This window comes from Ambystoma mexicanum, chromosome 2q, assembly GCF_040938575.1.
Source record: "Ambystoma mexicanum isolate Mex_15411 chromosome 2q, UKY_AmexF1_1, whole genome shotgun sequence".
NCBI lineage: Eukaryota > Metazoa > Chordata > Amphibia > Caudata > Ambystomatidae > Ambystoma > Ambystoma mexicanum.
The window spans coordinates 1482428609-1482451863 of record NC_090924.1 but is presented as its reverse complement, the minus strand read 5'-3'; the positions used below and the strand labels follow the sequence as shown (position 1 = coordinate 1482451863).

The 23255-nt window shown below is 47.2% G+C and overlaps 1 protein-coding gene across 1 annotated transcript in view; it reads right to left on the bottom strand.

Annotated features, from left to right (window-relative positions):
* Positions 1 to 23255, bottom strand: part of LOC138570303 (zinc finger protein 354C-like) — a 471916-nt gene that overhangs the window by 366327 nt on the left and 82334 nt on the right. Inside the window, exon 4 of the mRNA XM_069649079.1 lies at positions 21287 to 21400. Within this exon, the coding sequence (XP_069505180.1) occupies positions 21287 to 21400 (114 nt within the window). The remainder of the gene's footprint in view (positions 1 to 21286; positions 21401 to 23255) is intronic.

Genomic DNA, 23255 nt, shown 5'->3' with positions numbered 1-23255 from the left:
TCTAAACCCCTGAACATAGACAGAGGGTCACATTGAAAAATGATAAAGTGACAAATTGACATTTATGTTGAAATTGTGATGTTAATGGTATATCACTGGTGTTTTTGTGAAGGTAAGATGAATGCATGAGGAAGTTTGATGAATGAAGAAGGTATGGAGGGATGTGTGTGTGGCAAAAAAAAAAACTTGTTGATGTAAATGCTATTTATTTTCCTTATGTAACTATTTATGTACAATAAATTCAAATGCTACTATGATTTAAATAATAGTAAGAGGTCATTTCTGGTCTAGTTGGCCCACCCTCCTCATATTCTAACACTGGAGCCAAAGGCAAGTTTCAGCACTGAAGCCCGCCAAAGGCAAAACGAACCACAGAGTAAAGCCATGAAAGACCTCACAAGCAAGGAATGGTGAAAAAAGAAGACTGGGGCCATTTTTACAAAATGGGCACCAATGAGTGCAATACTGCAGCTGAGGATTCAGCCAGTGGTAAAAACGCACAATGGTAGGAAAATTAAACCAGCCATTAATTGTAGTGAGGGTAACATAAAAAATGTTACATAAGTAGGAAAAGGGGCTACTAAGTAACCCCCCCAGTACTTCCACATAGGATGGGGTGTACTGGACCTACATAGGAAAAACAGGTAAGTAAAGTAAATTTCACTTTACTACTCTTGGGAACAGTAGTTCACCCAAGAGAAGGTATTTAAACCTTAGGAGAAATCCAAAGGACTTCTCTGTGGCACTGCACCGAGGGTGCTGTGTCACAATGTAAAAAGATGATGCCTATGGAGTTTGTCAGACTCCAAAACCAAAAGAAACACAGAGTCCAAATGAGATATAAATTACATGAGAGAGTGGGGAAAAGGTCTCACTCACTCCAGGATAAAAATTAAAAGTCCTTAAGTCCAGCAGAAGAGCTGGGGGTCTCTAGGGTTGAATGGAATTAGCACAGAAATGACAATTCTCCCTAACACCAGGCGAAGAAACGGTCTCTAGAACCTTGAACCAAGCTCATGTTGCACTAACCACTTATTTTCCTATCTTTAAGTGACTTTCCTATATGTGTTTGCAGAGTAAATGCATTACCGTATGACCTGTTGAAAACCGCAAGAATGCGCAATTACAGATACTACGATAACCTTATCTTTTCCTTTTCTAACATTGCTACAAATGTAACCGCGAACAAACATAAAAGTGAAAGTGCCCTTTGAAGGGTATTATCTAGTACTCGTAAGTGTTGTACCGTAAACATCTGAAGTACTTAATGTGATTCTGGTGTAAATATAATAAATATATATATTTTATATAACTATAGGTGTAAGTGCTTCTTTGCTGTGCCTGTCTAGCTAAAATGCAGTGTACTTACCTACAGCGCACATATTCCCCTTAAAATAAGCCTGACTGCTCTGCCACACTACCCAGGTCCTGAGCTAGTACAGACTGATAGTAAGAGCTGGGGATCTACACACTGCTGGGATAGCTTACTAAAGTCTTACTCCCCTAACACTGGTGACAGCTGGTGGGATTTGTGTAGGTTGGATTACACCGATTTCTGGTTGTATTGCACACAAAGAATCCATCCTCCAGGTCATTATGCTATAAAGTACAAAAACGATGTCCACTATGGAAAACTATAAGGCAGGAGGTCTTATGTCTCTTACTGTTGAAAAACTGAAAGAAATGTGTAACGATAAATGTTTTAGTACAAAAGGAAAAAAAGCTAGATTAATCCAAAGCTTGTTGGATTACCAAACTGCAAGTAAGTGTGTAACCCCTATTTCCAGAACAGATCTAGAAGAAAATGATGGTCACAGTTTAACCCTTAACCCTCAACTTCCAGATAATGAGGTAGACGATGATGTGGATGAAAGTATAAATATTATTACATCTGCCAATGAGAGACAAAGAAATGAGGAAGGAACTGCAACTCAGGGAAAAAGAGATGCCGCATGAACTAGAGATGAAAAAATTGACCCTTGATTCTACTTCTGTTTCAGAGTCCTCTTTGCCAGACCACTCCAGAAGCAGAAAGCCTCATTTACCCAAAGATTTGGTGAGTTTGTATGATGTGAGTTTACATGTAAAGTGCAAGGTATTTGTGAAAGTGAGTTTGTCCCATGGGTAATGTCTAGGATCCCCCAGAATGGCTGTGATGGAGTTGAATGATGTTGACAGGCAAGATTACCACTTGGTATAAACTGCTCTCATAGCCAGGTTTGGGAAGACTCATTGCCAATAACTAAAAAGGTTTGGGGACCACAAGAAGAGAGATGGTAACTTATGGGCCACTTGGGTATGTGAAAGCCTGAAAAACTTAGATGGGTGGATTAAGGGATACAAGATGAGCTCTTATGGTGGTATGAGATGTCTCTCCATGCTAGAAAGTATTTTTGATGCCTGTTCCCCAGAGCTGAGACATCACCTTGCTGACTCCAAAGAACTGGACCCCAAGAAGCTAGCAGTGGCAACTGACTTGTGGGTGGCCAATAGGGCTACTCACAAGGATTCTGGGGATCCTCACAAGAAAGAGGAAGGGAAAAATCTTTAAAAGGATGAGGAGGATAATTCCAAAAAACCCAGCCAAAAGTGGCCCAAAAACATAACCAGGGTAAATAACCCCCTAAACAACTTTATGAGGCTATGGAAATCTCTGGACCCAAGCCAGAAGGAGGTTATCAGAAACCCCCATCCCAAAAGACATTTGGGAAATATGTGATATGTGGGTCGGGTGACCATGTGAAAGGAAACCCCAGATGTAAGGGTAAACCTTCAGGGATCCCCTATGTCAGCTTAGCATTCACACGTTGTAAGGAACTCATGGTGGCAACAGTAAAGACAGACACAAGTGATCACAGTTCAAGGGTGTTTATTGAACTTTATAATGGGTGAGATAAACGCCTAATCTAAACCTAAATCTAAAATGGGAGCAAGCTATGACTTTCAAATAATAATAAGGCAGTCCTAGTGGTGTATTGTCAAATAAAAAGGGCCTATACTAAAACTATTGCCAATACTTCCTACTAAATTAAGAAAAGAGTGTGCGATAATGTTCACCAGAAAAGAAAGAAGTGTTCTCAAAATGATAAGTAAGGATGGTATGGCTGGGTCTACCTTCCCTAAGTTTGAAGCACGGGACAAGACGGGACTCTCAAGCACAGCACACTCCTTGGCATCGTCAACACGAGATTCACAGTCAAGTTCAATGATATCAAAAACCTTCAAAGGCCAAGTCTCCTTCGTGCAAAAGTCTCTTGCCTTAGAAGGCCTGTGGTGTTTCACAATGACAAACAAACGAAAAGTTCTCTCTGGGATCTTGCACCTTGGTCGATTGCTCATCGCCCCGAGGCTCTCCCTCCGTCGGTTTTACTACGGCCTTTCTTTAACAAAGTTCATGTATTTTTAACAAAGTTCACGCATTGCTCATTTTCATCAGAAAGTGAGGTTTTCCCTCTCCTAGCTTTCTTTTGGCACTCCTCTGCCGTGTTCACACTTGCCTTATTCCAAAGTTCATAACCTTAATGGAAAGCAGGGTTCCCTTCCCATAGCTTTCCTCTGGCCACGGGTCTGAGACTTTCGATTATACAGGGGATATTTCATGACCCAGTAGGACCGCTCTGGCGCCTCATGCCACCCTTTTCTAGGGCCTTCTGGTTGCTTTAGTTTCAAAAGCAGGTTTCGGTCAGAGTCTTTCGAATGAGCACTGGCATGGCGCCGGACCCCTCTGCACCTAGAGCTCAACCGGGTTTTCTTTAAAGCTCAAACATACACACAAGTTCCTTCTTCTTGAGTTCATAATGTTGTTACTCGCAACCTTGGGATTAACACAGTTGGGTTTGATATCATCTTCCTCTGACTCACCGGCTTTGCTGAACCAGTTGACTTCTTTGTTCTCTGGAGTCAAGGATAGTACCACAGTAGTAAGCTTACCTCTCTGCCTGCGTTATCAATGCAGGTGGCCCCCATGTAGCATTGGCATCTGCTGTTCCGCACACCAGCTGTAACTCCCGGTCTTATGGTTTCACGGGTCTGAATTGAAAAGAGCAAGGGCAATAACCCCTTTGTCCTCCTTCCCAGTCTCACCGTCTTTCTTCTCCCTTTGTGCTGCTGGTTTGGTATAGCTGGCTCCTCGAGCGTTCCAGGAATGCTCGAAGTGTGCTTTTCGTGCTGCACCTTTTATCCCTTTGGGGAAGGTAAAGGACCGTCAGGTGTGCATGGTTATTGTCAATTGCCTGACTCTGCCTGATCCGTGTGTTGGGACATATTAGGTAAACGGCTCTGGTGTTAGTCCATTGTCTGCTACAGTGTAAGAAAGTGTTTGTGCAGGAAAAGGGGGGTAGAGCTTCTAAATGTCCTGCCGGGTAGGATGGGGAAAAGGTGTTACAGGGAAAAATATACCGCGTCTCAACCCTCGGTGTCCCACTTCCACTCCCCGAACACCCCTCGCCAGGTGATTCTCCCCCACTGGTCCATCCCCAGGAACTGGATCCAATAGCGATGGCTGCGGCCTGGCCACCTAGACGACAGATCTCCGGGACTAGTGGGTGAGACAACTTCAGGTTTCTCACAACATGATGTGGATATTCCAATGACAGGGGCTAGCTTTCACCCTCAAGGTGAAGAACCCATTGGTGTTCAGGCTAGAGTGTCTTTAGTATCTCTGTGGGAACAACAGAACATTGAGGTCTGTAATTACATTCCTGATAATACTAAAGAGTATTATAAAGACAGTGTACTTGTGAATGATCAGGACACCCCTGCCACTAGAGACACTGGGCAAGTATAACTGTGGTAGAAGTTTCTTTCAACCTGAGGAAGTTGCTAAGGATCCCAACAGGCTTACCAAGTTAGCAGGATGCTCAGTCGAAATGTGCCCAGTACTGCCAGCTATCATTAAATGTAATGGGATTACTGTAAACATTCCTGTAGGTATTCAGTCAGAAGTTCCAGGAAGGGTACTGTTGGGCAATGATTTGACTGCCTTAGGTGTAGTCTCCAGCACACCAAAAAATAACTCTAAGAAGAGAATGGAGTTGACAAGGAAAGGGTCTTAAAACTGAGACCAAGGGGAAACCCAGAGTCTCCCAAGGAAAGAAGGTCCCCCATGCCCAAAACTTCCACAGGGAAAAAGGTTCCTGTAGAAAAGCTAGAGGCCACCCCTGTGACCCCAGCACCAGCTGAGGCTGAGTTGGAGCAAGAGGAATCCCCTGAAGAACCTTCTACTGATGAGTCAGAGGAGGGGGAGATTCAACCCTGTCTAGAAGATCTAGATCCCAGAGACCATCGTGAGCTGCAGACTTTGCTGGCAGAAGGTAGAAGGACTGTGTCAGCAGGCCGCTTCCCAGAGTGATGACCCTTGGAAGCACAGGCTACACTGGGAAGATGGACCTCTATACAGTGAACCTATGAAGTTTATTCCAGATGACCTCAGGAGACTAGTGGTTCCCCAGGAATTGAGACCCACATTCCTAGTTACCACATGAAGTCCCCCTGGCTGTTCACTTAAGTTCTAAGATCTTTAATTGGGCACCCCTAGAGGTGCCCGGTCTTCAAGTTACCATATATGCTCCTGTTGGTTTACAAATGCCGTTCCGCAGGAGAGCACCGGTGGACACTTTAACCGATCCCCAGAGCTGCGATGATTCACGTATCCATTGAGCCGCCTCTTTGCCAAGCGCCTTTTTTGCATTTTCAATTATTTTTAAATATCCCAATAGACCGACCCGTGGATTATTATTTATGATGTACAGCAGAGCCTTTCAATTTGTACAAAAAAGCAACATGTTATCTGTGTCAAATAAGCACACCTAGAAAATATGCTCGCCTTAGGGCCCACATTGGCAGTGTCATTTGGCCCATTCCCTTCTCTCTAAGAACCTTTCTACTCAAAAGGCCGACATAAAAAGAAAGATCAGGCAATGGTCTAAATAATGCCACCAGCATGTGGGAAGGGAAGCCTTTTCACAGAAGACTGTAAGGCCCTACTTGGTATTTTTTACCAAAGTAGGATTTCCTAAAGAGGTGGTATCTGACAGTAGGTCACATTTTATGTCCAACTACATGCAGGCCATGTGGAAAACCTGTGGGGTCACCAAGTTCTCAACTGTCTAACACCTTCAGACAAATGGGTTGGTAGAGAGGTTTAATAGAACCATGAAGAACATGATTGGAGCTTTGTAACAACCATTTCGAAGACAGTGGGACCTTCTTATGTCATGCCTTAATTTTGCCTACAGAGGAGTTCCTCAAGCTGGAGTGGGTTTTTGCCCCTTTGAGTTACTTTTTTAGTTATAAAGTCAGAGGACCTTTGGCTCCGATTAAGGAGGGTCTGGAGAGTGCTCCTTCCCTCAAGCCCGTACGGATTACTGACTATGGGCCTCATTACGAGTTTGCCGGTCCGGAATGCGGTGTTTCCGTGATGACGGTGATACAGTTTCCGCGTCTGCATGATTGCGGAAAGAGCGGCCGATTAAGGCCTGTCGGTCGCACGCACCACACGGACGCGGAAACGGTGTCACCGTCGCCACGTAAACACCCACGGAACTGGACATACCGGCCCCACAAATAGTGTAAAAACCGTGTCTGCCGCCGTCCTCACAGACACAGAAGTGGAAATACCATGACCGCGAAAACTGGAAAGAGAGAGGCGGACATTATATAAACCACAATCCACTGCCATCCAGAGTCAGCAAAGGCTAAATCTCCACACTGAGAAGCTAAAAAGGACCACCAGCATGGCAGCCAGGATCCCTGCCCAGAGACAGCGCAAACAGCGCTTCAGCGAGGCGGAGCTCACTGTATTAATGGACCACATAGTGCATCATGCCGAAATGCTGTTCAGCGCTGACCAACGCTGTGCAACACAGCAGCGCAGAAAGGATGTGTGGGCCGTAGCTGCACGAAAGTGCACAGCTGTGGGCGTCACAACAACGAGCGTGAAGGACTGCCACAAGAGGTGGGACGACCTCAGACTGAGGGTGCGAAACCTGATTGCAACACACTGGCAGCGCCACAGTGGCACAGGTGGAGGGCCTGCTTCACCACTGAGGCTGCAGACATGGGAGGAGTGCTGCAGCAGTGTCCTCCACCTTGAGGCAATCCATGGAATTGGCGATGCTGAGGCAGGAGTGAGCCCACCTGAAGATGCTGGTAAGTGCACACATTTCAATGCCATATGAGTATTTGTTGAGGCCAGGAGTGCCCCAAAGGACCCATTAACAACCTCCCCCCCCAGCCAGTGCAGGAGTGCCCCAAAGGACCCATTAACAACCACCCCCCCCTCCCAGTCAGTGTGGAAGTGCCCCAAAGGACCCATTAACAACCCCCCCCAGTCAGTGCAGGAGTGCCCCAAAGGACCCATTAACAACCCCCCCAGTCAGTGCAGGAGTGCCCCAAAGGACCCATTAACAACCCTCCCCCCGAGTCAGTGCAGGAGTGCCCCCAAAGGACCCATTAACATCAACATCCCCCCAGTCAGTGCAGGAGTGCCCCAAAGTACCCATTAACAACCCCTCCCAGTCAGTGCAGGAGTGCCCCAAAGGATCCATTAGCAACTCCCCCCGCCCCGTCAGTGCAGGAGTGCCCCAAAAGGACCCATTCATGATCCAGACGATAAGCAACACCACTACAATACATGGCTGTCAACAGTCATATGCGTGTAAATGCAAATGGTCACTGATCAACCTGTCTGATGCATGTGATGCACCCATCAGGTACCACCACACAACTAATAGTATGCCCTCTGTGTACCCACAGCCATTGCAAGTGACAGTGACAATGCCCAACAGGCGAGGCAATGTGCACCTGCACTTGGGTGACCCAGCACCCCTGCCCAGGAGGAAGACGCAAGCTGCTCAGCAACTCTGCCACCAGCTGCATCTGGTACGGATGTACCAGCCAACACCACTATCTCCACGCTGCCTGCTGCCACACAGGTGCCACGCCCAGCCATCATGCCCGCAGAACCCACCCCTGAAAACATCTGAACTGCGGAGGAGGCTGCAGGCAGTGACAACAGTGCCCCAGCAATGCAGTCTGATGTAGGGCCACAGGGGGAGGTGCCCAACCTGGATGACCTGTCACCCCTCCAAGACCTCCAGTTCAGCCCACCATCACTACATAGTCCAATGAGGTCACCAACCTCCTCCATGGCTGAGCTGAATGCCCGCATGCAGCGGATGGAGGACCAGCAGGCCCCCCTTACCCAGCTAGTAGAAAGACAGCTGGAGGAGTCCAGACTGCAGAGGGAGAGTTATAGTGCATTTGAGCGTCGGCTCTCCAGGTCAATTGGACGCTTTGCCACCACCACAGTGACCCTGGCACGCCATGTCCGGGATGGCAACAACAACACATTCAGCATTGCGGAGTCCATGTTGCTTGCCCAGCAGGCTTATCTGGGACGTTTGCCAACTATGCCAGCAACAGTGCCATCCACAAGCACCACCCCATCCAGCTCCACCTCTGCCAGCCCACGGAGGCGCTCAAGTCGCCTAACAGGGCCCTCAGGCAAGGATGCCTGTGCGCAGAAGCGCACACGCAAATGATGCCATGTGTGTTTGGCAGTGCAGGACACATACATGGACAAGAAGAGTGTAAGGGGGTGGGTACGTTTGGCTGGTGGGGAAGGTCCATTAGGGGGTTAGTAAATTGGGGCCTGGTTGGGGGTGGGTACGTTTGGGTGGTGGGGGAGGTCCATTAGGGGGTTAGTAATTTGGGGCTTGGTTGAGGGTGGGTACGTTTGGGTGGTGAGTGGGCACGGGTGTACAGCTTCCCTACCCAATGCACCTTCTTCCCTGTTATGTAAAAAATATATTATCATTGAGAAAATCATTTATGAGTGGACATCCATCATTTCATTTGCAGTCCATCAATGTATTAACTGGCATCGTCATATCCACGCAATGCTGTCAATGTGCAGTCTCTCAAAAGTAAATGTGAATCAGTGTATCCCGTGCTCATTGTCCATCTTGTGCACCCCCAGGAGGAGGTGCAACCATCCCAACCCCATCCCCATCTCATCCCCATCGTCTGCATCTGGGGGCAGCGGAATGTTCCTGCGCAAGCACAGATTGTGCAGCATGGCACAAACAAGGGTAATTTTACCCGTCTTCACTGGGCTGTAGAGCAGTGATCCGCCAGATCTGCTCAAGCAGCGGAACCTGGCCTTCAGTAGTCCAAATGTCCTATCAATCATGCCACGTATGCGGACGTGTGCCCTGTTGTACGCCTCCTCAAGCCTGTTCCTTGGCCTTCGTACAGGTGTCATCAGCCATGGTGTGAGTGCATATCCTGCATCACCTACATGGGATGTAGATGTGGGGGACATGTCAGTGTTTGTGGTATCAAGTCTTCATCAGATGCAGTGCTATCTTGTGTCATTGATCATTCATCCATATGTGGAAAGCAGTGGTCGGACCGGTGGGTGATTACCATTACTGGGTCATTGTCGTCGACGTTGGCATCTGGACATTGACCAACGAAATTGATGTGCATGTATAGTTGCCCCTGCGGGCAATAGTGGTTGGTATGTATGGCATTGTGCAGTGATGTACACACATGGTGGAGTCAATCAATTGTGATGATGTTGTTGATGCAGGATGTCTCATGCGCAGGCATCATGTGCATTGGAGGGGCAGTGGTGCATAGTGTGGGTGGATGTATTGAGTGGCTCCATTTGTATGGGCCAGTGGCAGTATCGGTTGTGTGACACATGTGGCAGGGTGTGTACGGGCACACTGTGGCAACCTGTCATGTGTAGATTTGTGATGTGTTGGTTGTGCTGACTGTTCACTAAATGGGCGGGGGGGTGATGCATGTGCAGTCGTAGCAGCCCACTCACATAGGTCATTGCCCTGGACACACACCCCACTTCCACAGGCACTGTGCATTGGCAGTTCTACTCACCCAATAGCCATGTGCTTTGTCCAGCGTAGCGTTCCATGTACCGTGGCAATGTCAAATTCCACAGAACCATTGAGTCATGTGTTGAGCCCGGGAAACGTGCGCAGCAATGTGTTATCACTTGTCCAGCATCACATACCACCTGTACATTCAGTGAGTGGTACAGTTTCCTATTGCGGTACACCATCTCAATAGCACGTGGTACTGTCAGCTCTATGTGGGTGCAGTCTACTGCACCTATGCAATTTGGCATTCCTGCAATGGCATGGAAGGCCAACTTGGTGGCAATGACCTGGGCAAGGGTACGGGGTAGGGCGATGTGATCCGAAACATGGCGCAACAGGGCATCCAGTACCTGTACCAATATTTTGGAGAAACAGGGTGTGATAGCCTGTGCAGCTCACCAACTGTGTGCTGATAAGTTCCGGTGACAAGAAAATGCAGTACCGACACCAGGAGGAGGGGATGGCGGTGGTGATATCAATGTGTCTGCTGATGTCGTCCACTATCATGGTGGTGATGTACATGATTGTCGGACGGTCCATCCGGTATAATGTGTGGATCGGTCCTGGGGTCAGGTTCCAGGGTGAGGCCCTGATGCGTGGTATTGCAGGCTGCCTGCGGGGTCGTGCCGGCTGAACAATAGGGTTTGGCATGGGTACTGGGTTTGCTAAGTGCCGCCTGCGCCTCCTCCTCCTCTGCACCATTACTGCCATCATGTGCAGTGCTGCCTGTTGGTTCAATAGCCCCAGACCCAATGCTACTAGAGCTGCTGCCTGCATGGTTCTGTGTTGTGTTGGGCTGGGTGTGGCCCTTTTGTAGGCTCCCAGTGGTCTGCTGGGTCCAGCGGGGCTCATTTGGTGCACCTGTGGCCTGATTCAGCTCACCAGGCACTGTTTAACGTCATGTTCACGGTGACGGCGATACCACCACCGTGTTAACGGTTTTTGCGCTATTATTGTGGCGGTGTTTCCATATCCATGGTACTCGTAATGCTTGCAGTGTTTCGTATTGCCGGTAACGGGGGGTTGCCGTGCAGGCGAAGTTTACGGGTGCCTTGACTCCGCGGTGGCGGTTTATAGTGGTGGTATTTCCGTGTTCGTAGGTCATAATTTGGCGATCGCGGAAACAGTGCCGGTATGGTTATACCGGCAGCGTTAAGTCCAGACCGGAGAACTCGTAATGAGGCCCTATGTGCTTGGCCTCAGACAGAGGATGGCACTTATAATGACAGAGGCTACTGAGAATTTGAAAGCTGATCAAGCTCTGGTTAAGCAATGGGCCGAGCAGAAGGCAAACATGGTGGAGTTTACTCCAGACCAACACGTTCTCATAATGGTCCCAGTAAGACAGAGGGCCACATTACGAGGCTGGCAGTAGCCGTGCCTGTAACACAGGCATGGCTGCCACCGGTATTCATTTTTTTCTGGCGCCCAGAAATGGGCAATTACCGGGTCATTACGGCCATGCCGGACCCGGTATTTGTCCATTCCTGGACGCCAGAATTTTCTTTCCCCATTCCCATTTCATAGAGCTCAATAGGAATGGGGAGGTCGGATGCACCGACACTGTTTATAACGGTGCCGGTGCATCCGACATGCTGTGCTCGCGGGTGCCTTTCATTCTGCCAGGTCAGACCTGGCGGAATCAAAGGCACCTGCGAGCACAACTCAGAGTTTGCCGGTCCGGATACAACGGTACCGGCATGCTTACGGGTACCGTTGTATCCGGACCGGCAAGCTCGTAATGAGGCCCAGAGGGTCTTACAGCATAAATGGACAGGACCCTTAAAAATTGAGGGAAAACTTGGTGAGATCAATTATTTGGTAGACTTGGGAAACCCCAAGGAGGCCCCAAGGGTCTTTCATACCAACCCGAATGAAGGCTTATGTTTGCAGACCAGAGATAGGAGCTTTGCTCTTAGCTTCGGATCAACAAGAAGAGGAGAGTGAGCCTCTCCAAGATCTTCTGAGGGGACACCCTTCAGATGGGTCAGTAGGAGGGGTAAAACTCTCTACTAATCTGACAATGCAGAAACAGGAGGAGTGCAGAGCTTTGTTGACTCACTTTGACCCTCTATTCTCACTTACACCAGGCTTGACCCCTTGGGGCCAGCATGACATTGGCATTGGTGATAGTGTACCTGTTAAAAGCAGGGGCTACAGATGTCAAATAATGTGAGGAATCACATAAAAGAAGAGGTCAATAAGATGCTTGACCTGGGAGTGATTGAACATTCCACAAGTCCATGGGCTAGCCCAGTTGTGTTAGTACCAAAGGCAGGAACTCAGGAACTTAGATCTGTGGACTATAGGGCATTAAATTTAGTCACCAAGACTGATGCCCATCCCTTGCCAAGGACAGATGAACTAGGGGAAAAGATGAGTTCAACGAAATTCCTCAGTACTTTTGACCTGACAAGTGGTTATTGGCAGATTGCCATGACTGACCAGTCCAAGGAGAAGACAGCATTCTCAACTCTAGAAGGCTTGTACCAGTTTAAGGTCATGCCCTTCGGCTTAAAAAATGCCCCTGCCACATTCCAGAGAATGGTTAACCATAACCATGTTCTGAATAGGTTAGAAAACATATGCATGGCATACTTGGATGACATAGCAGTGTTCAGCCCTACCTGAAAAGAACATCCTGAAAACTCAGGACATGTGTTGCCGACCCTTCAACAGGCCAATCTGGCCATCAAAGCAGGTAAATGTCAGGTTGGTCAGAGTAAAGTGGTCTACCTTGGTCATGTGGTAGGAGGAGGGGAGATCAAGCACTTACCCAGCAAAGTACAGGCTATATAAGACTGGTCCACTCCAACTAATCAAACTCAAGTAAGAGCCTTCTTAGGACTTACTGGTTATTACAGGAACTTCACTGAGAACTATGGGGCCATAGCTTCTCCTCTGAATACCACATCCCCTCAAAGTACCCTAAAAAGGTCATGTGGAATGAGCACTGTGAAAAATCCTCCCAGGGGCTGAAAGATGCCCTCTGTAAAGCTCCAGTGCTGAGAGCTCCAGATTACACTTAGGCCTTCTTAGTCCAAACAGATGCTTCCAAAACAGGGATAGGAGCAGTCGTGAGCCAATTTGATAGCAAAGGCAGGGAGCACCCTATCTGCTTTATTAGTAGAAAATGTAAGGATCGGGAGACAAGGTGGGCAACCATTGAACGTGAATGTTTTTCTATTGTGTGGCCCCTGAAGAAATTCAGGCCATACCTTTATGGAACTACTTTCAAGATTCAAACTGACCACCAACCCTTAAGGTGGCTGAAGCAGATGAAGATGGTCCATAAGCCTACAAAGCGTCAACTTCACTATTGAGCACAGGTCAGGTACCCAACATAACAATGCTGATGGATCTCCAGAAAGTATGACCGACTGGATCGAGAGAGCCATCCAGGAGTGGATTAGATCCCCCTGTCCCTAGTCTGGGGGGACGAGTGTTAGGCAGATTTATCATTATTGTGCTTCATTTCCTCTCCTAGTGAGACCCATGGCACTTTTTGCTGGACTTCTGGACCTTTTTCGTTAAATTCTGAGTTAAGGGAGCCCTTTTCCACTCATTCATTCTCATGGACTCCATTCTTTGTACTCTGCCTGCACTATTGAGTCTGTCTGCTCCATAGCTCTTAAAGGCATCTGTGTTTTACTACTGCAGCACACAGCTCCTTATGGGCAGTGTACTGGGGACCCATATGATCCTCCTTTAAGATTCTGTTTCTATATCCTAATTAGATTTCTTAAGGATAGAGAAATACTTAGTGTCTCTCCCAAAACTCTATGGACTGAGAGAATGGCCCACCCCACCTTCAGTGGAGTGCCAAAGGGATACTTAGAATCCCCCTTCTCTTTGCTCCTGTGGCTTTTTAGTCACATACACAATCACCTAAGTATGGCTTGTATCTGGATGTATTCCACCAACAATTGTGTATTTTATAACGCAGTCTATGTCCATAGCCTCGGTAGTGCAAAATAGGTTCACCCAAGTACCAACTTAGCGCCTCCCTTCTTTTTTCACCATTACTAACGTGACTGTTCTTTGACTAGCACATTTTCGTGTAAAGTTAGGGGGGAAACAAATCATGTCTATAACAGAGACATGGCAGAAGTGAAGAGGAAACTGCATTGAGACATTAGGGCCCTGAAGCGTGGGAGTAAGGGGAATCCTCATTTCTGTACCGAATTGAATTAAAACAGAAATATAGAAACTTCTGTAAATCAAAAAAAGCTAGTCGGCTACAGTTGGATGCAGAATGTATGCTCCAAACGTTAATAAAACTTGATGCCCGTGCCTTTTAGGTATTGGTCAATAATCTGGACCCTTCATTTCAAGTTAAGGAACTAAATGCGGTCACAGAAACCCAATGGTTGCATTTCCTTGGAGATATTTACAGGTGTGGGTCAATAGATATAGAATCTGACCCAGTTGTTGCCAAATACATCACTGAGCCTCCATAGGTCATTAAGATCGAGTCTGAGGACATTGGGAATTTAATAAAGAAGTGTGCTGAATGGTCTTACAAATGACACCTTGAAAATGGATCCTGTAAATTGGTCTAAGGTTTTGTGCATACTATTTGGGAGTATTATAGATTCAGTGATTTTCCCTGCATCATGGAGTACTGCCAATCTTCAAAGGAGGCTCTAGGTCGGAACCAAAAATCGATCGCCCCATCTCTTTAATTAATGCAGACTGTAGAATCTTTTCTTCGCTCATATTAGGCCAGGTAGAAGAGAGGGTGCAAGCTTCTGGCAGACTTAACCCTCTCCAGACGGGTTTCGCAAAGGACACTCTATGAACCTGAATGGTTTGGTGGTGAGGGCCCTGCAAGATTCAGTCTGGAAAAAGGGGAATGGCTGCACGTATCTGGCCTGCATTGACCTCTCAATGGCCTTTGATAAGATCTCTAAGAACAGACTGTGGAGCAAACATGCTAACTGTGACTTACCGGGTGGTCTGTTGAAACTTTTAATGGACCTCTATGAGAATTATAGTATTTGCGTTAGACTAAATAAGGTTGGTGTCCTATCAGAACGCATCAAAACCATTATGGGTCTTAGGCAGGGCTGCAACCTGGCACCATGCCTGTTTAACCTTTACGTCTCAGATGTAGTAAATTACCTAACGGGGGCAGGGCTAATTGCACCTAGGATAGGATCGATGAAAGTCGAATGGTTGGCAGATACTGATGATTTTTTGTTATTTGACAATTCCTGGACTGGCTTACAACGGCCCCTGACCAAATTCTCCCTATTTGCTAAAGACAATGGACTTGTGATCAATCCTAGTAAGACCAGGATCTTAGCAATTTCCTGGAGTAAAAATCCTAAAGGGAGGGTTTAGTCTCTGGAGAATAAGGTGATAGTAACTGTGGACTTGCTGGTTTACTTGGGTTTGCAGATAAGTACTCAACCTGGGCGGTCTAATACCAGAGAGAGTCAAATAAATAAAGGGAAGTTCCTGACCAATCAGGCATTGAAGAATGACAGGAAATATGGGCGCTTCTCAATCAAACCTGGTCTAAATTTTTATGACGGTAAGACTGTGCCAAAACCAATTTATGGTCTAGAATTGGTTAATGAATCCATCTTTAAAGTCCTTGATCTTATTGAATCAAAATTATGGCGCAAAATACCGAAAATACCAAATGCTACACCACTAGCAGCAATTAGATTGGAACTGGGGACTTTTATCCCTGTGGGCAATGGAAAAGGGCCATTAAGTGTGTGTGTGCCTGACTTTGCCTGACCCTTGTATTGGGACATGTCAGGTAAACGGCGCTGGTATTAGTCTGTTGTCTTTCGTGTTGTGCGAAAGTGTTTGTGCGTTAGAAGGTGCGGGCAATGTTTTTAAATCTCCTACGCGGTAGGATGGGGAAAAGGTGTTGAAAGAATGGGGATACTGCGTCTCACCCATCGGTGTCCCACTTCCACTCCCCAAGTACCCCCCATCCAGGCAATCCTCCCTCACTGGTGCACCCCCAGAAACTGGATCCAATAGCGATAGCCGTGTCCTGGCCACCTGGATGACAGATCCCCGGGGACCAGCCAGGGAGACGCCATCAGGTTTCTCACACACCCCCAGCACCCCACATAAGGTAGTGTGTGCTGTACCCACAAAAGAAAAGGTAAGTAAGATTAAAGTTGTCTTACTATTCTTGGGAACTGTAGTTGTCACAAGAAAATGTATTTAAACATTAAGAGAAGTCCAAGGGACATCTCAGTGGCACTGCACAGAGGGTGCTGGGTGTCACTAAGCAAATAGCAGATGCCTATGGAGTTTACCAGATGCCATTAAACAGTAAGAATCAAAAATCCCTGTCAGAGAAAAAGAATGAGTGAGTGGTAAAAAGTTCCACTCACTCAGGAGATTAAAATAAAAAAGTCCAGAGTCCAGCAAAGGTGCTGAGGGTCTCTCGTGTTAAAGGGAATTAGCACAGAAAGTGAACATTCTCCCTAACGCCGGTCATGACTGGACAGCCCTTACCTCTTGAATAGTGCAGATCCTTTCCATTGGTGGGCTGATGCAAACCCTTAGCCTGCATTTAAGATAAAAGGAGGAGCTTCTGGAGGTCGCCCCCACTGGAGAGAAGAATCAGAAGACATGAAGACTGCACTGAAGATCTGGATGATGGCTGCTGAAGGGAACCAGCATTGCCCAAGCCCTCGATTGGTGAGCCACTTATTGCCTCTCCTGCGACCAGCGAAGACCTTCAATGGTGCCATCCTCCCTTGGACGGGTCAGGGTCAATCAGTGCTGTGTTTTACAGCAGTATCTTGCACTCAGTGAACTTCAGAAGTGCCCTGGGACACTACTGTGGTCTGACCACCCATTAAACCGGTCTCTCTGGTTCAACAGTCTTCATCCTGAACTGAAGCTTGGGACTCTGCAGGTCGTCACCCATGACTTGTGGCTAACGAACATCATCGCCTGCAAGAAGAGGGGCCTGCATGGAGTTTGTCCTTTTTCAACGCAATGCACTAAGTCTGCTCACCTCTCAGCAGGGCTTCTTAGCCACCATTTTTCACCTTCTGTGTCCCGAGGCCCACTCTCATTGTAGACGGTATTGTGGCTGCTCTCCTAAGGAGTCTGGTACGTCTGCTGGAATCACCCCAGAACTAGGATCTAAAGCGCCACCTAGCTGGGCCCAACACTGAAGCACACTTTAGCTACTGCACCCGTGACCCCTGGAAGTCCACCACCGTCAGAGGTAGGTGGTCCCCATGATTCCCATTACCCCAGGGGTGTGTACCTTTTAGACAGTGCAAATAGTTTCAGTTCACCAGAAGAGTTCAATTCAAGTCAATAGGCCAGGCCAAAGCAATGGGCTAGTGTTCTGGATAGGAAAGAGCAGTTCTGGTATCAAACAGTAAGGTCTTTGCAAAAGTTCTCAGAAGTAGTTTAGGCGAAAAAGAATAATAATTTGTGGGGTCACAAGCTGATTAGGGCTGCGAGTTGGGAAAGTTTCATGAACTTTCACCGCACAAGTGGCGTTCTCTCAATCGGGTTGGCACAGTAACTTTTTATGAAGAAAAAATATTGCTGAAGTCGTGGTTCCTGGCAGTTCCTGCAGATCTCGCTGTTCCTGAGCCTCATTCATGGGGACAAGAGGGAGGACATCGGGGGACTCCTGCACTGCACTGGGATCGTTGAAGAAAGCAAACAAAATGGAGTCACTTCCGTTCCAGTAGCTGTAGATTCAAGAACACAAACTGGTGTCCCTCTGCCTGGTTAATCCTTATGAGTTGATTGGTCCCACCCACTCAAAGGAAGAAGCCGTCCTTGAAGGAGCTTCTCTGTCGAATGGAATTTGAAAATTCGGACCTGCAGCAGGGCTTCACCGGGCAAACGAACAGTCCAGGAGTTGCAGCAGCCATCCTCTTCCAACTTGTTTTCGGTTCTTTCGTTACAGTGGTCGACTCTGCTTTCCAGTCTACGAGACTCTCCTTTTAAACAGTTCTCTCCCTGTCATTCCAGCCTAGCTGTCACTCACCCAGCAGGGTGGCTGTCCTTGCCGGACAGTCAGCCAGCCAATCACGCCAGAGTGCATTTGGGTCTCCTAGGAGACTAAGCACAGGGAGTTTCGGGCACCTCCCTCACTTCCTGCCCACCCCAGACACTCACGCCAAGGGCGGACTTCAGTCCTGAAGCCCGCCAAAGGCACACAAACAAAGGGACCAAACCTGGTTTGGCACGCAGAGACAAACACTAGAAGGACCTTTCCAAAAAGAAATGTCGAAAAAAAGAAGACCGATACCCGTTTAAACAAAGGGGTTTAAGGCGCCATCTTGAAAAACATGGTTCCCATGATTCTTAGCTACCGGGGTTCGCAGTCAGGAAAAATCATGATAGTTTGTTGTAAAACTATTGCCGCCAGCCTTTTCAATAGGAAAGGGTAGTATTTGACTGCTGCATGAGTATTTAGGCACAGGGGATACTAAGTATCCCCTCCAGCACTCTGCTGTAAGGCAGTGTGTGCTGTGTCTAGGAATTTGGAAAGACTAGTAAAGTCAATTTCACTTTACATTCTCTGGGAAACAGTAGTTGATCCCAGAGAAGGTATTTAAATCTTTGGGAAGTCTAAAAAGACATCCCTGTGTCACTGCACTGAGGGTGCTGTGTGACACACATGAAAAGATGCCTATGGAGTTATCTAAAACTCCATAATCAAAGAACACAAGTGTAAAACACACATCAAAATACATGAAAGAGTGGCAAGAAAGGCTCACACTCTTTCGAGGTAAAAAAAATCAAGTCCTCTCTAAACTGAAGGAAATTAGCACATTTAGCACATTTAGCACAAAGCACATTTATGAGAATTCTCCCTAACGGTGTGTGTGTCTGGAGAAAAGAAATCAGAAGATATGAAGACTGCACTGAAGATCTGGATGGCTGCTGCTGTAGGGAACCAGCATTGCCCAAGCCATCGATTGGTGAACATCTTATTGCCTCTGAGGCGACCACAGAAGAGCTTCAATGGTGCCATTCTCCCTTGGACAGGGTGGGGGGGGTGTGTGTGTGTGTGTGTGTGTGTGTGTGTGTGTGTGTGTAGGAACGATTTGTAGTGCATAGCATTCTTTTCTCAAGTTTAATCTGCAAGTGTATAGAGGCCAAGTAAATAGCATATTTATATACCTCCGAGTTGGACTCTGTACTTATACACAATCACATGATGTAAGCCTTACTGTTCAACCTATGATACACAAAGGGAGTTTGGTAAAACCAAGTGTGAAAAATCTGTGTTCATCTACTATGTTGACCTCACAGGACTTGCCAACCCCCGCACGGCTGAATATTTCTTCTAACAGGCTCCATCGGCCAAAAACATCTGACAGCGGCAAGAGTGGCTTTCATGGTTAATGCAATATGCTATGGAGTCAATGATATGTTCTCGTCACACACCCAAGCCATGCGCCCCTTGTCCAGGCTCCCACTTACCAGTCACCATCCTGTGTCCTGGCACCTGTACCCGCACTGGCACTGGTCCTACCGACGACAGACTCCTCATCATGGGGGCCGCATCATCATGGGCGCCGCCATTGCCAGCTTATCACGCAGGCGTCTGGCCTCACTCCCGCATTTCGCGAATGCGTGGTATGGTGGCAATGGTGCTGATTGGCAGAATCTGCCAATGAGTCTCAAGAAAGCCTCGCTTTCGTTCCGCTGGCTTATTTAAGGGATCTGCGTGGTTTTTCCGTCACGGAAAAGTCTGTGACGGAAAATTTGCATGGGAAATGTACACACCACTAAAGGTTCGTACATTTCCCATGCGAACAAACACTGCAAATCACTACATACCCACAGCCACAACACACCCACGACACCCCCCACCCACACCCTCAGCACACCTCCACACACACCCCCAACATAAACAAACCCTACTTACCTTTTCTTCATGCTGTGTCCCTGAAGCGCCAGTTCCCTTTCACTTCCGTGATCGGGAACTGGCGCCACAGGGTCCTTTTCTTTTTTTTTCTTTTTTTTACGGGCAGCTGCAGGGGTTTCCCCCGCAACACCCCTTACTATACTGTAAAGCATAGTGAGGGGGTGTTACAGGGGACAACTCCGCAGCCCCTGTTTTTTTTTTTCTCGGGTGTGCTGCGAGCTGTCCCCCGCTACACCCTGCTCACTATACCACACAGTTTTTTACTTACCCACAATGCATGCCACCTAAGGTTCGAACTTTTGGTGTTCAGACCTTTGGTGCTATGCATTTTCAGACTTTTTGTACAGTCGGACCTTTTTTTTCGGTCCGCTCGTACAATTCCTATTTAAGCCCGCGGGTATAGCTACACCGCACGTCTTATTGCGCTCCTGCAGGTACCTAGGTTCCTGCTGTTCCTTGTCCAGGTTTCCCAGTTCTCCTTTTTCTGCCAGCTGTTCCTGCCTGACCTGCTGACTCTGCCCTCTTGTCTCTCTTCTGCCAGCCAGTGTCCTCTGCCTGGTTCTTCCTGCCTTCCTGCCTCAACCTTCTTCCTGCAGGGCCACAAACTTCCCTTCCTTGGCTATTGAACATCATCTGGCTGTGCATTTTCATCAGCTTGGCTGCAAACGTCTCGAGTCCCTTGTCATCCTGCCATTGGACCAGTATTCCTATCAGTGCCTCCCCTGGCAGTGTTTGCACTGTCCTCACACCACGAAAATATAGGGGAGGTCTTACAAGGTGTGGGGAGTTGGGTTGGCAAACCTAGGTACCAGATCCCTGGGGTTTTTGTCAAGCTGATTCCCTGCATCGCCAAAGCAACACATCTGGATACGTCACAACGGATCACCACACCAAATCAGGTACGAGACTTCGGCGGGACGCCGCCTTTGACAATTCTATGGGAAGGTACCCACTCGAGAGTCTGCAGCCACATTTTAGCTCACTGTACCTTTCACAAAGGAGGAATACCTATTTGAATATCAGTCTTTGTCCCACCCACTTGAGCAGTACAGCTCCGAAATGCTAGGCAATCCTCCTTTGAACAAGAGTACCAACAGCAACACCAGACATGTGTTTCGGCCTAGTCAGGCCTCATCAGTGAGGTGGAGCTGAGCCTCTCTAAGGCACAGTGAGCAAGGGGTTCACGTCTGTATAACCCTAGATAACTTGGGGTCACCAACCCTAAATTCCTTAAACATAGAAAAAGAGGTATGGGTGCTCCTCTGCGAGTACAAACACAGTCTTATGACCTGTTCAATGGGAAGGTGCCCTCTCGAGAGTCTGCAGCCACATTATAGCTTGCTGTACCTTTCACAGGGGAGGAATATCCATTGTCATATGAGGCCGTTATGGAGTCAACCACATACGTTTTAAATAACACTTTTGAAAATCTTCATTAATTTCCTTGTTCAGGTGTATGATATGTCTAAGCTGAGAAATCTTTCATACTCACTGTGGACAGAGGTCTTGTCGCCTCCACCTTCATCAGAGTTGCGCGGTATCCTGAAACACAGGTCCTCTTCTTTCTTAATTTGGAAAAGGATGTCTGGATTGGCAATTTTATGTCCTGTCTCAGAACAAAGTCAATCAATAAATAGGAATACAGAGTAAAGACACCTCCAAAACTCTGCATGGTGGAAACTGGAGCTAGGGCTTTTTAGTACAGGACTAAAAAACCTTTGGATTAAAGCGCTATATAAATAGCACATCATTATCATCATTATAAAACCACCACACACACAGGATCTGGGACACGTGAGGCAGAGCAAAATGCATGTGCATACACAAACGTGCACGCACAAGTGATTTGAAGTTCTTGGAACATGGTCTTTGCGTAAAGCTCTATCGTCTCTCACTCTCTCTCTCTTGCTATCTCGCTATCCTTTTCTCTGTCTTTTTGGAAAGAAACATATACACAAGATTTGGGGCACTTAGAACATGGTTTTCCACTGTCTCATGCTCTTTCGCTGTCTCCTTCTCTCTTGCTTGCTCTGTCCCTTCAGAAAACACAAACATGCACGCATACCTATATACATAAACACACAGAGGATCCGGGGCTCTTCTGGAAAGAAAGTTACCACACAGAATGGATGTGGCCTTTCGGGACAGAGCTCTACCCATCCACTTCGGCCTCCTGGAACATAACATCACCTCATACCCAAAATATAGGTTGCTAGGGACAGATACTACATCACATCGCTCCACTTTCTCGTTCACCAATTTTACTGACAGAATACTGTCAATATGGTAATGAGAACCTATGTCTCCTGTTAAGATGGTTTTTCAGAATCAGCCCTGTGGACAGATTCTGAAAGGTCGCCCCATTCTGATGAACAGGGAAAGGCACTAATGTCTAGTCAAGCTGCAGCTGGGGAGTGTGACTGGGCAGCAAGGCTAAGACTTAGGAGGGTGTGAGAGTGGTGAAGCGTTCAGTTAAGCACACACAGAAAACTAACAATATGAGTTAGGCAGAGTGTACAAAAACACAATTATTTATTTAGGCCTTAGAAAACCCTAATACAGTCACTATCAATATTGTAAGAAAGGCATGGTATCAACAGTGAAGACAGACAAGTGATTATTAAACTTCAATTGGGTTTGAAAAACACCTATCTAATCCTAAATTTAAAGATAGGCGCAAGCTACGACCCACAAATAATAATAACGCAGTCCTAGTGGTGTCTTGTCAAAATAAAAGGGCCTATACTAATAAACCTATTGCCAATCCTTAACTCTAAATACAAATAGTGTGGGAAAAAGTGTTACAAAAAAGAAAGAAGTGTTCACAAAATGATATGTCAGGATGTTTAGGTCGTTGTCCTCCCGTCCCACCGTTTTCAGCACGGGACAAGATGGTACACTCGTGCTTAGCACAGTCTCTGGCTTCTCTAGCACAAAGATACAGTTCAATCATTAGCATCAGGGCCTTTTGTGGCCAAGTCTCTGTCTTCCAAAGTCTCGTCCTGCAGAGGGCCTGCTGCAACAAACGATAAGTTCTTTTCCTCTTTCAGATTTTCACAAGTAGTCAATTTCTTAGGCGATTCACTATTCACCTCGGATCCCCATCGGCCGGGCTCAGATCATCTCAACACGATGTTCACAAATCATTCATGCATCCAATTTCTAAAGGATATTCTTTCCCGGGTGACTCACGGTTCACCCCATATCCCCCTCAGTCGGGCTCAGATCTCGGATCCCCCTCGGTCGGGCTCAGATCTCGGATACCCCTGAGTCAGGCTCAGATTCCTTTTAACACAATGTTCATAACTTTACCCAAACTTGCTTTAACCAAAGGCTTTTTGCTGATCGCTCTGCGCCGGGCTCGAACCAACTTCCTAGACGATTTCATCAACTATTGAAGACTTTCAAATGTTCACAGGGTTTTTGCTTTAGCTGTTACAGGACCACTCTTCACATTTGCC